Source organism: Peromyscus eremicus, chromosome 8a (assembly GCF_949786415.1).
Source record: "Peromyscus eremicus chromosome 8a, PerEre_H2_v1, whole genome shotgun sequence".
Lineage (NCBI taxonomy): Eukaryota > Metazoa > Chordata > Mammalia > Rodentia > Cricetidae > Peromyscus > Peromyscus eremicus.
In genome coordinates, this window is record NC_081423.1 from 11,333,392 (window position 1) to 11,347,390 (window position 13,999).

General features: G+C 46.8%; 1 protein-coding gene across 2 annotated transcripts in view; it reads right to left on the bottom strand.

The window, feature by feature from the left end:
• Positions 1-13,999, bottom strand: part of Naa60 (N-alpha-acetyltransferase 60, NatF catalytic subunit) — a 29,490-nt gene that overhangs the window by 6,605 nt on the left and 8,886 nt on the right. Inside the window, exons 1-2 of one of the 2 annotated variants that reach the window (XM_059270117.1) lie at positions 12,301-12,449; positions 1,508-1,623 (exon numbers count right to left, since the gene is read on the bottom strand). In XM_059270117.1, the coding sequence (XP_059126100.1) occupies positions 1,508-1,617 (110 nt within the window). In that variant the 5' untranslated portion in view covers positions 1,618-1,623; positions 12,301-12,449. Of the gene's footprint in view, positions 1-1,507; positions 1,624-12,300; positions 12,450-13,999 lie in introns of those variants that run through there. The other variant, XM_059270115.1, reaches the window with a different exon arrangement.

Below are 13,999 nucleotides of genomic sequence, written 5' to 3' on the forward strand. Positions count from 1 at the left end.
TTCTTCGACTCCAATATGAACCACAGCAACCAGAAGAGTCCCTTTCTTCCACAGCCAACCTGATGTTCTGTGTAGGAGGTAGCCATGAAGAAAGTCTTTGTCCTAGCTTGTCTGACAACAGATCTAATCCCACTATTAATCTTGATCGTCAGCTTGATTAGACTGACAAGCGCCCAGGAGATTAATTAATACACCACACTTCTGAGTGTGTCTGCGGAGGCACTGACACTACAGACTACTGGGAAATGTAGGACCATGGCAGGTGGGGCGTGGCCGGAGGAAGTAGGTCACTGAGGCCATGCCCTTAGGGGCAATAAGCATGCTTGTGGTCTTCTGTTACTACTCCCTTTACCCCCTGTCCACTGTGATGTGAGCTGCCTACCCCCACAACCCTCTGCCACAAGAGCCTGAAACCTCTGAAATAATGTGGAAAATAAACTTGTCATCCTTAAGTTGTTTCTGTCAGCTATTTTGGTCATAGCAATGAGGAAATTAACACACCCTCATTCCAGAAGGGTCTACTCTATACCTAGAAAGAGGGACTGCTACAAAGAGTCCAAGAAGAATCTGAGCAGATTCTGGGCCTCACTGTGTTTTCCACCTTCAATCCATTAGTAGATAATATTCTTTGTCCAATAATCTCTATATGACAATCCATGCTTCATTGAACCTAAGCACAGAAAAGGAGAACTCACCACTGGTCTTCGGATCCTTAATATGAAGGCTTCCAGGTCAGAAGACTGAGGTCAAATAAATGTGTTATTCTCTTCTCCTGCTAACATGTCTTTTATTAAAGTGTTGGCCACGATTCTTATGAGGGGCAGGATCCTTTTCCTTCCTCTACAGTATACAGAGGTTTTTATCCTAGGCATATTTTTAAATCAAAGTGGAATATGGTGTGTATTTGTACTCTAGTCTGCTTTCACTTAATATTTAGTAAAAGAAAGAAGAAGGAAGGGAAGGAGTTTTGTCACCACTTCGACAGATTTTATTCCTGGATAACTAATGACCCTCTTTAAAGACAGGGTCTTTCCCACAGTCCATGCTGGCTTAAAGCTCAATATGTATCTCAGGCTGGCCTTGAACTCGACCTTTTTATGCTTCCATTTCCTGAATTCTAGCATTCCAGCAACACTGCATTTTCACATATACATATCAATATATCTTAACCAATTTCTTACACTGAAGTTGATACTAAATTTCCTGATTACATGCAGGATTGGACATCTCTGTAAGTAAAATTTCTCAGCAGGACCTTTTAAGGAAGGTGAGCAGCGGATCAGAATGGAGGCCTGAGGTTCACTGCCTAGTTTGCCATCTTGAGATAGCACCTATGGACCACTATGGCCTGCCAGACCCCGATGCCTCTTCCAGTCTCAGGAACTACGCATCTGTGCATCCCATCCACTGGGAATGCAGTGCCCAGCACTCACGCAATGGGGAACCAGTCTCAGGAACTACGCATCTGTGCATCCCATCCACTGGGAATACAGTGCCCAGCACTCACTCAATGGGGAACCAGTCGCCACACAGGTGCTTCACGGTGTCTATGTCATCGTGGCAGAGGAGGCGCAGGCTGACCTCGCTGAGGGCGCTGGAAGGCACCACCTCTGTCATTCACACCTGTGGAGAGAGGAGACAGCATCACCTGCAGGCTTGCTTACCTGTTCCTTCTCTAAGTTAACCCGGGAGGTGGGTGAGTGGAGACCGCTAAGAGCTTCCCATGATGGAGAGGAGGTTCTTCTGTGGTTGCCTCCACTCCGCAGATGGAGAAGAGCTGATGGCCTCTAGTCTATGTCTCTCTCCTCTCCTCTTGAGCTGCACCCCACCCTTCAGCTCTCCCCTAGAGTGACCACAGCTCCTGCCTGGCTGGTCTTCCATCTCTCAACTGCTGCCCCTTCACTTGGAAGAGACAAATGACTCTAACAAATGATTCTGACTTTGGCCCAGTGTCAAAGAAGACATGGGCTCAGCAAACCCCTTCAAGCAGTCCAGTGGGTGGAACCTAGTGAATGATCAGATATTCAGGGCAAATGGCACTGGCTTCACTACCAGAGAGAAGGTCACATACTGCCTCTCCTCCATGTCTAGCAAGAGAAACTCTGAGACATTGAGAGTAACCAGATGCTGATGACTATGGGGAAGGGGGGCTGAGGATCACACTCACGGCTATGCTGCCAGCCCTGTCTTAGAGACAAGGGCTCCCTAAGTTGTCCAGGCTGGTCTGGAACACACTCTGTAGCCTAGGCCTGGGAAAGTCAAGTGCTGAACTCCACCAAAGGGAAACAGCTGCTCTTTTTCTTTCAGTAGGAAGCAGGTAACTCAAAAGAAAGGACTACACATTTAGTCTATCTTTCTGGGAGGAACTGGTAGTTAATTTCCATGGCTGAGGAGGACTTACAGAACAACCAGGTCAAAGCAGAAATGCTGACACTCAGGGTCACCACTGTGGAATCTCAGGAGAAAATCTCCAAGTCCAGCAAAGCTCCTCAAAGAGTGTGAGATCAACAGATGAGGGCTGCTGAGGGCCAGGTGCAAGGCACAAACACAAAGTACTTAGCACCCAGGACTCAGTGTGTGCAAACAAGGACAGACCCCAAGCTAACAGGCCAATCTCCCTCTCCCTCTCCTCCCTCTCCCTCTCCCCCTCCCCCTCTCCTCCCTCTCCCCCTCCCCCTCTCCTCCCTCTCCCTCTCCTCCCCCTCCCTCTCCTCCCTCTCCCTCTCCCTCTCCCTCTCTCTCTCTAGTGTCCTGTGCCTCTGGCTATGACCAGCGGGATACCACCCAAGCCTTTGGGGGTTCTGAAAAATCACTGGGCCTGGACCTAACCACAGCCTTCAGACCCAACTTCCTGATTGCAGTGGGTGCTGGACATACAGCAATAAAGGAAATGACATCCAACAGACAAGTAACCTTTCATATCTGGTCTCTTCAAAAGGTCACACACATTAAAGATACAAAAGTAAATGAAAGAAAAAAGAAAAAAACAAATGGAAAGAGACAATCTAGAACCCAATGTGATGCCTAAACCTGTACCATGAAAAAGAAAATCAAACATTTCAGTGGACCTTGAACACAGGCTGGCTGGTAGATGGGCAGTATTATGAAACAGCTGTTCATTTTCTTGATGAGGCAGAGGTCTCACAGGGCAAGGTCTTCTTCAGGAAATACATGCTGAAACATTTTGGAGCGAGGTGTCCTGGTTTCTATTTTAAATGGTTTATTTTTTTTGGGGGGGGGGGAGTCGTTGTTTGTTTTAGTTTTGAAGTGTGGTGGGCTCACAACAACCCCAAGTCAATCCTAGGATCACTGGGTCTCAAGGCAGCAGTGTGCTTCCACTGTTCAGCCAGGGCTTCAAGATTCTAAAACCAACTCTGACACAAGCTGGAAACTTCTACAAGATCAGCCCCACAGCTTCTTGCTGGCCTGCACATGCTCCACTGACATCCCCAACAGCATCTTTCATGCAAACACCTCTCTGACAGGCTATAAACACAATGTGTGTACCACTTCCTTCACCTTCAACATTACCTTCATTTTACAAACGTCTGCTGCCTCCTGCTTTCCTCACTCAAAGCATGAGGCAAGATTACCCAAAGCTCCCCCACGAGCAAGCAGGAACCACAGGCCCAAAGTCCCCTGTGAGAGTCCACCCACACAAGGTTTACTGATTCGAGAAAGCCAACACAAATAAAATGTCAGCTCCTTCCGTAGGAAACACACACTAGTGATAGAGAGGACACTGTCTAGTACTACCTCAGTAGTATGGGCTCAGGGCCTAGAGCGGAGCGTGAAGGAAGCAACAACCACGATTCACAGCTTGTTTGTTCAAATGAGCAGCTGCCTGTGGGTGAGAAGCCATCTCCATAGCTGCCTGTGCTGCTTCCAAAACCGCAGAGTAGGAAAATGAATAATTTTCAGAGTGACAAGAAACAAACACCCACCTCTCTATTTCCAAACAACCTCCCTCTTAAAACCCAAGCTTTCATGCTCCTAAGGGAGCCCATATCATATATATTGAGCACATATGATTTGAGACACATCTCTTCAAATGCAAAATGATACAAGAGGATTCCACCTGGAGATTCTAGAACTAGCTAAAAAAATTAATGGTGCTAGCAATCAAAAACTATACAGAATGTGGCTGAGGGTCTGGCTCAGTAGAGTGCTTGCCTATCAAGCACAAAGCCTTGGGTTCAATCTTTAGTACTACATGAACTAGACTGGGTGACGCACATTAACTCTAATCATAGAACTTAGGAGGTGAAGACGGGAGGATCGGGTGTTCAAATCATTCTTGGTTACAGGGCGAGTTTGAGGCCAGTGTGGAATATATAAGGCTGTTTAAAAAACAACATACACATATGGAAGCCAGGTGGGATCATGCACATCTGTGACCCCAGGACTCGAGGCTCAGGCAGGACAATACTGAGTTTGAGACAGCATGTGATACACAGCCAGATCCTACCTCAAAACATCAAATAGTACCAACCTGTCCCCCAATCCACATAGATCTTGTTTATTAAGGTGCATATTTGACCACATGTTCGTTACATCTCTTATAAAAATAGCATCAGATGGTGAGGTCCAGAGTCCAGACCCAATCTTTTACCTTTGAGTCAAAAATTCTCTGCATTTCAAACTAAAAATCTATCTAATTGTTAATTTATCAAATTTGTATGACAAAGTCAGGCTTTGCTCAGGAGACTAGATCCTCAGCAATGAGCAGAGCTCAGAAATTGTTGGCCACACAGATGAGGGTGGCACATTGGGGTCCCATTTACTATACACTCAACTACAGTTTGCTAGAGGAATCCCATGACAAAAAGTATATTAGTCAATGTGAGAGGTGCTCCCAACTGATCTGGGACCTTCTCCGACCATAGGGAGAGACCACAAGAAAAACAGCAGAAACCCTTCTCCTGCATCCTCCCCGGAGTGTCCCAAGACACACTGGAGTTCCAGGAGAAGAGGTCTACATGGTGTCTCTCTGTTTGGCTGGTTGGCAGCTCTTTTCACGTTCAACATCAGGCTGGATGAGCAGAAAGAGCAGGGGCCCAGGTGGAAAAGAAAACACACAGCTGAGGCCAGAAGATGTGACAGAGACCAAACCCAGTGGCTGCTCACCAAAGAGCTTTGGGCAAATCTGTCTTAGTTTGCTTTCTACTGCTATGATCAAGCACTCTGACCAAAGGCAATCTGGAAAGGAAAAGGCTTATTTGGCTGACACATTCTGATGACAGTCCGTGACTGAGGGAAGTCAAGGCGGGAGTACAAGCCAGGAGGAACCTGCAAGTGGGCCCTGAAACAGAGACCATGGAGGGTGCTGCTTACCGGCTAGCCCTTCACAGCATGCTCAGACTGTTTTCTTGTACAACTCAGACCATCTACCCACGTGTGCCACCACCCCAGTGAGCTGGGCCCTCCAACACCAATCATTAACCACAAAAAAGCCTTACACACTTGCCTACAGACAATCTGATGGTGTATCTACAGACTTGCCTACAGACAGTCTGATGGAGGCATTTTCTCAACTGAGGTCCTTCCCAGATGACCCTTGCTTGTGTCAGGTGACCAAAAAAAAAAAAAAAATCTAAATAAGGCATCTCCTGTTCTTGGTACTGAAAAGTAAGAGCTGGATGATGTGTTCTGTGCTGTCAGGTGCTGTCAGGTGTTACCGGAACAGTCAGCACACACAGGATGAGGCTTGTCTGGATGGAGCCCACAGACAAAGAACAGACTGCTGGGGTCAGGGGAGGAACTGCCAGATGGAGTAAGTGCTCTCAGAATGAATTCCCAACTCAATTCAGTGGAAGGGTTTGAAAACAAAACTACCTTCAGATAATACCGGACTTCAGAAGGTGGGAATAAAAGAGCTAGTAAAATGCTGCCGAGAGCGGTGGTACACACATATATCCCCAGCACTCGGAGGGCTAAGGCACATGGATGATGAGTTCAAGACCAACCGGGGTGCCATAAAGAATTCTAGGCCAGCCTGGGCTACATTTCAACACTCTGTTTCAAAAACAAACAAACAAAAGAACCCAGCACTTGGGTTAGAAACTCAGAAGTCCAAGATCATCCTCAGCTGTAGAGAAAGTTTGAGACCAGCCTGGGCTATACAAGACCCTGCCTGAAACAGACAGGAAAACATCTGCTTGGCATACTTGACTGACAGAGTCAGGAGTCAGGCTGGACTTCCTTTAGGATTCATTCCACCCAAGAACTCTTCTGCTGCTGCTGTCTAGAGAACAGCTACAAGAACCCTTCCGGCTGGTGTGGGCAGTGGGGGAATGGAAATCTGGCTGCTCTGCTTAAGAAAGCATAGGACAGGGTTTGGTTTCAGCGCCTCTCACCTGCACCAGGCCAACCCCCTGCCTCATCAATCTTTCCATCTCTAATGGAGGTTGTTTTTAAAAAGTGTTTTCTCTCTCCTCTGTTGTTTCCATTTACGTTGAACTTTGTATAAATTACCACCTGATCATGAAGTCAGCTAGTTGTTATTTTGGCACTCGGAATCAATCTCAGGCCTCAGGCACCCTGGGTACCCATTCTACCACTAAGCAGAAGCAGCAGCAGATCTTAAAGGACATCTTAAAAGATCATCATGCTCCTGTCTCAATTTTCCTCAATTATGTCAGATGTTATGCTCTCCGCTACTCATGTTCATATTATTTGAGCCTTCTGCAATGAGCTTGGGTTATTTTGTTATCAAAAATACTTTTAGATACAGTGTGAAAATTCTACACACATTTTATATTAAAATAATCTCATGGGTTGTTTTAATTAATGACAAAGAAACCTTACAGTGTCTTCAGATTCTGAGTAGAATTAAGATCTACTAAGTGCTACAGCCGAAGAGCTGCCTTGTAAAGCCTGTAAACCTCTGCAAGGCACCTGGGCACTGATGCTGGAAATAACTGTTCTAAACACAGATTAAAGCAACAGGAGGCACTTGGAGGTGGACTGCTGAGCAGACTTGCAAAAGCACTAGTGGTTATACAAAATCCAAAATTAAAAGCTTTTACAAGTTTTAAGGTAATCACTTCATAAAAGCCTTAAAAAAAACTCTCCTCCTCTTAGAAGGAGAGGGATACTCTTAAACTACATGTGAAAATGCGTGGGTTGCAGCTGTAGCTCACTGGTGAAGCATTTGCCTCGTGCGCACAAGGCCCTAGGTTCAGTCCTTACCACTGCAAAAGAAAACAAGTGCAGGGGCTGGAGAGTGGCTCAGTGGTTAGGAGCACTGACGGGTCTTCCAGAGGACCCAGGTTCAGTTCCCAGCACCCTCACATTACATAAGTCTGTTTCCAGGGGATCTGACATCCTCTTTTGACCTCTGCCAGCACCACACACATGATGCACACACATAAGATAAAATAAATACATATTTTTTTTTGTCAGAGCTGAGGACCGAACCCAGGGCCTTGCGCTTGCTAGGCAAGCGCTCTACCACTGAGCTAAATCCCCAACCCAAAATACATACTTTTTAAGAAAAGAAAAAAAAAAGTACAACAGAAGGCAGAATTAAAAATTCTGTGCTCATCCCACCCCCATACAACTGTTACTAGTTTCTTGTAGGTCCTATGAGGGAAATGATTTTCATAAGGAGAGGGTTTGCCTGGTTAGCAGCTGATGGGCGGCACGTGTGCCCAGACTCTGTTCATTTGCTAGGTAGCGCACTTTGACACACTTCAGTGAAAGGTTCAAAGCAGAGGCCGGAGGATAAGGCAAGTAACCGGAAACTCGAGCAGGAAAGCGGCAGCACATGTCGGACCCAGAGAGGAGTATCAGAGCGCACGGGTGAGCCACTTCTGAACAGGTTACAAGTGCAGTTCCAGCAGGCGTCTTTCCGAGACAGAAATGTGAGCAGCACTCCACAGCACTTTGAACACCACGGGAATGACAGAAACCCTATGGTATCAACATTTTCCAGAAAAGAACCCTTTCAGTACCAAAAAAAAAAAAAACCCAAACAAACAAAAAAAACAAAACAAAACAAAAAACAAAAACAAAAAAAACCCACACCCACCTATTTCCATGCCATTGTGCCCAAATCAACCCCATTTCAGGAACAAAAGGGAAAAATGTCTTTTTGAGTCACGGTCTTGCTAGTAGTCTGTGCTAGTTATCAGCACAGGCTGGCATCAAACTCTTGAAAAGAAGGGGATTCATTTTTGTTTTATGTATATGGGTGTTTCATTGGCATGTATGTTCATGAACTCTGAGGGGGCCTGGTGTCTTGAAGCCAGAAAAGGGCATTGGATCCCCTGGAACTGAAGTTCCAGATGATTATGTGATTATGTGTGTTACCACGCGAGTGCCTGAAACTGGATTCCAAAGAGGTCCTCTACAAGAGCAGCAAGCACTCGTAATTACTGAGCCGTATCTCCAACCCCTGCCCCCCAGTATCAAACTCTTGATTCTCCAGCCTCAACCTGAGCCTTACCAGGGCTGGGATTACAGGCATGAGCCATCACACCAGCTTCATTTTATTTATTTTAAAGATTTCTTTATTATTGTGTGTATACCTGAATGTGTTTAAGCGCACTCTATGGGTGCTCAGTGACCATGGAGGCCAGAAGAGGGCAGCAGATCCCCTGGAGCTGGAGTTTTAGGTGGTGTGAGTGGCCATGTAGGCTAGGAACCAAACCCAAGTCCTCTGGAAGAAAAGCATTCTTAACTGTGAGCCATCGCTCCAGTCCTTCTATTTCATTTTATTCTTTTGGTAACAATAACAACTCCACAAAAACAAACAAACAAATAAACAAGCAAGCAAACAATAAAGCTGGGAGCTTTCAAAACCAGTCTACTTGCTTATGACATGGTCTTGCTATGTAGCCCATGCTTACTTGAAAACTCATTCTATACTTCAGGCTGGCTTCAAACTTGTGACAATCCTCCTGTCTCTACCTCCTGAACACTAGGATTAGAAGTCTATGTTGTTATGCCCTAAAAAGCCTTTTAAAGCAGCAAAATACCCTCATCTTCTACGGAAACCAAGGCAACAGAACTCCCTCCAGTTCGTTCTTTGTCTCTACTTACAACACCTCCTCTTCCTTGGAACTCTGAATCTCTGTTTGGACACTTATTTCTAGCATCAGTGCTTAAAATACCACGCTATTCCTAGGATGCTGGCTTTACAACACAGTAGTAAGGCTGGCTGGTGGTGGCGCACACCTTTAATCCCAGCACATGGGAGGCAGAGGCAGGCGGTTCTCTGTGAGTTGGAGGCCAGCCTGGGCTACAGAGTAAGTTCCAGAACAGCCAGGGCTACACAGCGAAACCCTGTCTCCAAAACCCAAAATAAATAAATAATAAAAGTAAAAGGCAGTATTATGTTGCATGAAGCCTAAATGGTCTTATAATAAAAACCCAGGGCGAGATATTGGGGTAAATGCTAAAAGATCAGAGAGACAAAGGAATAAGCCACAGCCACTTCTCACCTTGCCAACTTCACGAATCCTCTGACTGAATGCCCCTGAGCCCTCGTCAAAAGCTCTCTAGTTCCTGTCTCCTCACACCTTATATGCCCATCACTGCCTGACTCTGTTTCTCTCCTAGACTGGATCAATCTCATATAGCCCAGTGTGGCCTTGAACTCACAGAGATCCAGACAGATCTCTGTCTCCCAAGTGCTAGGATTAAAGGTGTGTGCCACCACTGTCTGGCCTCTATGTTTAACTCTGTGGCTGGCTCTGTCCTCTGATCTTCAGGCAAGCTTTATTTCTTAGATTATAAATATCACCACAGTATTAAGAGTCTATTTTAGGACATAATAGGTAGTTATCTACTTATAATTTGAAGAAACATTTGAAAATCTCTGTTGTAACACTCACAATTGAGTCTCATCACCTCCACACACAACCCCCTAGACAAGATCTCTCTATGTAGTCCTCACTGTCCTGGAACTCACTATATAGACCAGGCTGGTCTTGAACTCACAGAGATCCACCAGTCTCTGCCTCTCGAATACTAGAATACAGGTGTGCGTCACCACATCTGGCTGAATCTCACCATCATTTTGAGGGTGCTTTCTCTCCTGGCCAGGTGGACTCTGACTGAGGTAAAGACATGGAAAGGGGTCTGAGCTGAAACATAGGACAAAGTTACCTTATTTGCTGTCACTTTCCTGACCATCTTAGCTTGGACTCCACCTCAGGGTTACTGTTAAGGTCCTGCCAACCTCTGGACTGAGGCGCTCGAGCTCCTTAAAGCACTGCTCAGCATTACTCTAGATCCCAAACCACGTTTGCAGGAAGTCCTAGCTCCCAGGCTAGACACCTTTCTTGTCACCCCATAAACACTGAGCAACCCGCTTAGTGCTCAGTGAAGAGAGTAAACTCTTATATATTTGTGTTTGCCATTTAAACACATGGGCCAGTGAGCAGTGTGAGTATCTGGGCTTTAGACAGACCCTCAACTATCCTGCCAGCCAGCCTCTATCAGAGGCCATGCTAAGAAGAGTGATGTACAGGTAAGGAAATCTGCCCTGAAGTTACCAGAGTTACTTAAAACCATTTGCTGAATCCAATCCAGTGTTTGCTCTGGCCTGGACTCAAGTTCTAAAGACTCCTGTCTCCGTCTGTCTGTTCCCTGTGATCAATGTGGGACTCTACCCACCTGAGCTGAGGCTGCCACAGCCATGCTGCACTAAGAGGTACACCGAGGTACTCACAGTCTCTAGGCACCAGCACACCCCTTGGTCATCCATAAACTCTGCTCTTGGTTCAGGACTATCTTTAGATCTGACATCCAGAAATCATCTTCCATTCCTGACAGAAGCATGTTGCTATGCAACTTGGACAAGTCAAATCTAGATACTCTCCACACTGTGTGTGGGTGTGGGTTAAACAATGACAAAGTTTCTTCAAGTTACAACTAAAGAGGTAAAGACAGGACACACAGACTTAAAAAAACAAACACAACCGAAATTGTATGTGTTATGCTGGCGCTGGTGTGCTCATAACAGACCAGGCCTGATTCTGTGACAAGTTTTAACAATTTTCATAGAAACTCAGCCAGGGAAGCCTGACATGGAACTGTCTAGGTCTGTGAGTTGAAATTCTAGCAAACCACAACCTGTTGGAAGAGCACACCCAACTCTCAGGGGGTTTATGTCCTGCATATTGTTCTTGTTGCACACAAAGACCCTAAAAGAGGGAGATGGGAGGATTTACGCTTACTGCCATGACCTGTTTACCACTTGGAACGATGGCCCTTCAGGTTCCTCTAGTGTTTAATCCTATCCACACTCACTGAGTAGTTCACCGATGGGTGAGTTTGCGTCTCTGTGTGTACTTATTTACTGGGTTGTTTTTTTGTTTTGTTTTTTGTTTTTTTGTCCCAGACCCCCTTTTCCTGACGTTTTAACTGGGAACAGTCACAAGACTTGTAAACTTTCCTCCATGTCACATGGCTATGTGGACTCAAGTATTTGCATAAATGATTTCTGGAGCAGTATGGTTTGCCTGCTGGATTTTAGGCTTTCAGTACTTTGACAAAGGAAAACCTCTGTAACTGGCAACTTTCTCTCTTGATTAGCACTCTAGACACCACAGTGAGCCACACTGTTAGGCTGTTATTCTTTTCTTTCAAGACCAAAGGGTGACAAGAATGACCCAAAAGCACAGGGCTCAAGCAAGGCCTTGGCAGAGTTAACAGATCAATAAACAGCCAAAGTTTATGTTTATTGCAGCCTGCGCTCCCCAAGCCTTGGGTTTTGACACCCAGCGGGGCCAGGTGGGCATTTGCTGGAGATTCAGGAAGGCCCCGGTGTACCCCCCTTCACGGCCCCGCCCCAATTTTCCCAGGAGAAGGCAAACAGCACTGGCCATAGATCCCCCCTTCTCCTTGGCAAGCGTTTCTTCCAATTCAGAGGAGACAAACCAGAATGAAAAGACGCAGAGGAACCCCAAGCAGGGTCCTCGGCTTTCACGAGTGCCAAGAAAGTCGGCAATTACCACCGGCGCAACAAGTCCCCAAAGAGAAGCGGGAGCGAGGCGAGACGACCAGACCCCTCACCTCCAGCAAACCCAGAGGATGCTGCCTTTCCATTTCCAATTCCTGAGATCACTGGCTGAGCGTCCCCGAAAAGGCCAACTCCCGACGACCCTCCGCGCCCCTCGCCGCTGCCACGGAAACAGCCTGGGCGCTAAGAAGCAGGGCCGCGCAGGGGTCTGTAGAAGGACGCGCTCTCTGGGAAACCCAGCCTCCCACGGCTGGCCAGTGCCCTCGGGGTCGCCGCTGCGACCTCCCCACCGCCCCGACTTGCACCCGCCGAGGCCTCGGCTGCCTCACCTCGGACGGGAGCCGGCGGCAGCGTACGGCGTCGCGGGGCTCAGCGCATCCTGGGGGAGCCGGGAAGCCGGACGTGGAACTGCGGGGCCCCCGCGACGGGTTATGTAACCGGCAGGGGCCGCAGCCGGGACGGAGAAGGCGGCCCCGCGGCACTTCCGCCTCTCGTGCTCCGCCGGCGGCGCAGCCCGGAAGATCATTGGCCGCTGCACCATGTGGCTCCGCCCTCACTGACGCCGACGCCACCATCTTGGGAGCGGGCCCCGCAAGCTGTCCCAGGCTCCCGGCTTGCCGGCTCCCAAAGCTGCTCGCACCCGCTGCGGAAGCACAAGACAGCTGCTAGCTGCTGAGCCGCCCTTGCTTGCGTGTGTGGACACCGGCGGCGGGCCGGGGTTTCTGCGCCCTTCCGCGATCAAGCGGGTCAGAGGAGCCAGGAGGCCTACCAGACGCTGAACCGCGCGGCCCCGCCGCAGGCCTGTTCTTCCCTCCAAGAGGTTAGTAGACCCCAGCGCTGGTGATTGCAGGAAGCCCTGACTCAATGGCACCGCCTCGCGCCCGCGCTGACATCCTCAGAAGGGTGGTTCTGGGCTGTTCTTGCCCACTGCAATGGGCAAGTGACAGTGGCCTTCAGGACGGGGATGGGGGTTCTATATCCAGATGTAATCCAAAAATAATTGAGTTCTTGTTACCAGGGAACTCGTGTTGACAGTTTATCTTTTGCTTTCGGATAACTACAATGATCTACATAACCAAACCAAACCAAAAGAACAGAATCTGTACAGTTGAGGGCTAAAATAACCCTGAAAAATGTAATTAATATCCAAGATAACACATCAAAATATTTTCGTGTCTCAAACTCTGTAAAAAAGCACTATTTTTGAAACATCAAAGCCGTATTCTTTTAACATTTTGAAAAGTAAGGTGTTCCTCAGGATTTTAGAATTTGGCGTTTGCATTTGTAGCTAAATGGTAGAAGGCTCCCTACCTTATGCATAGAGCTGGGGTTCCATCCTCCACAACACTGTAGACCAATAGTAGTGAAACAAGATGATATAAATCAACTGCGAATAGTTAACTATCTTGCCTGTGTAGTATGATGCATATGACTGGCAGAATTTTTGTAAAGCAACCAGCATGTATATTTTCTTTTTATGACAGTATAAGTTGTAGAATTTTTAAGGAGGACTGGAAAGTCACTTGGACAAAATGAAGACTTAAAATGTACAACTTTGTAGACTGAAGTATCACAAACAAAAAAGCAGCTGTGATAAGCATGTTTGGACCCACTCAGGTCATTTTGAGCTTTCAATACAATTACACTTCATGTATCATTACTGAAATTATTTCTAATTAAACTTGCTGCAGAAAAATATTTAAGATTGATTTTGATGTGATCTTGGCACACAGCTGTAATCCCAGCACAGGAAAGGCTGAGGCAAGAGGGAATGTGATGTATTCACCTTGTGTCACATTCTTGAAATAACACTGCTAAGACAGCAATGATAAAGCTGTGTTAAATGTACACTCCATTACTCAATATTCAGATTTGAAATTTCAAAGTAAAAAGGTGAGGCTATGAAAAGGAAATTGCCTACTCTCTACTTCCTCCCTCTCTCTCCCATTTCCTACTTGCTAGAACGTAGTGGTAAACTCATTCAGTGACAGAGGAGAGGCAAACCCCTAACCTGCATCCTCATTACAT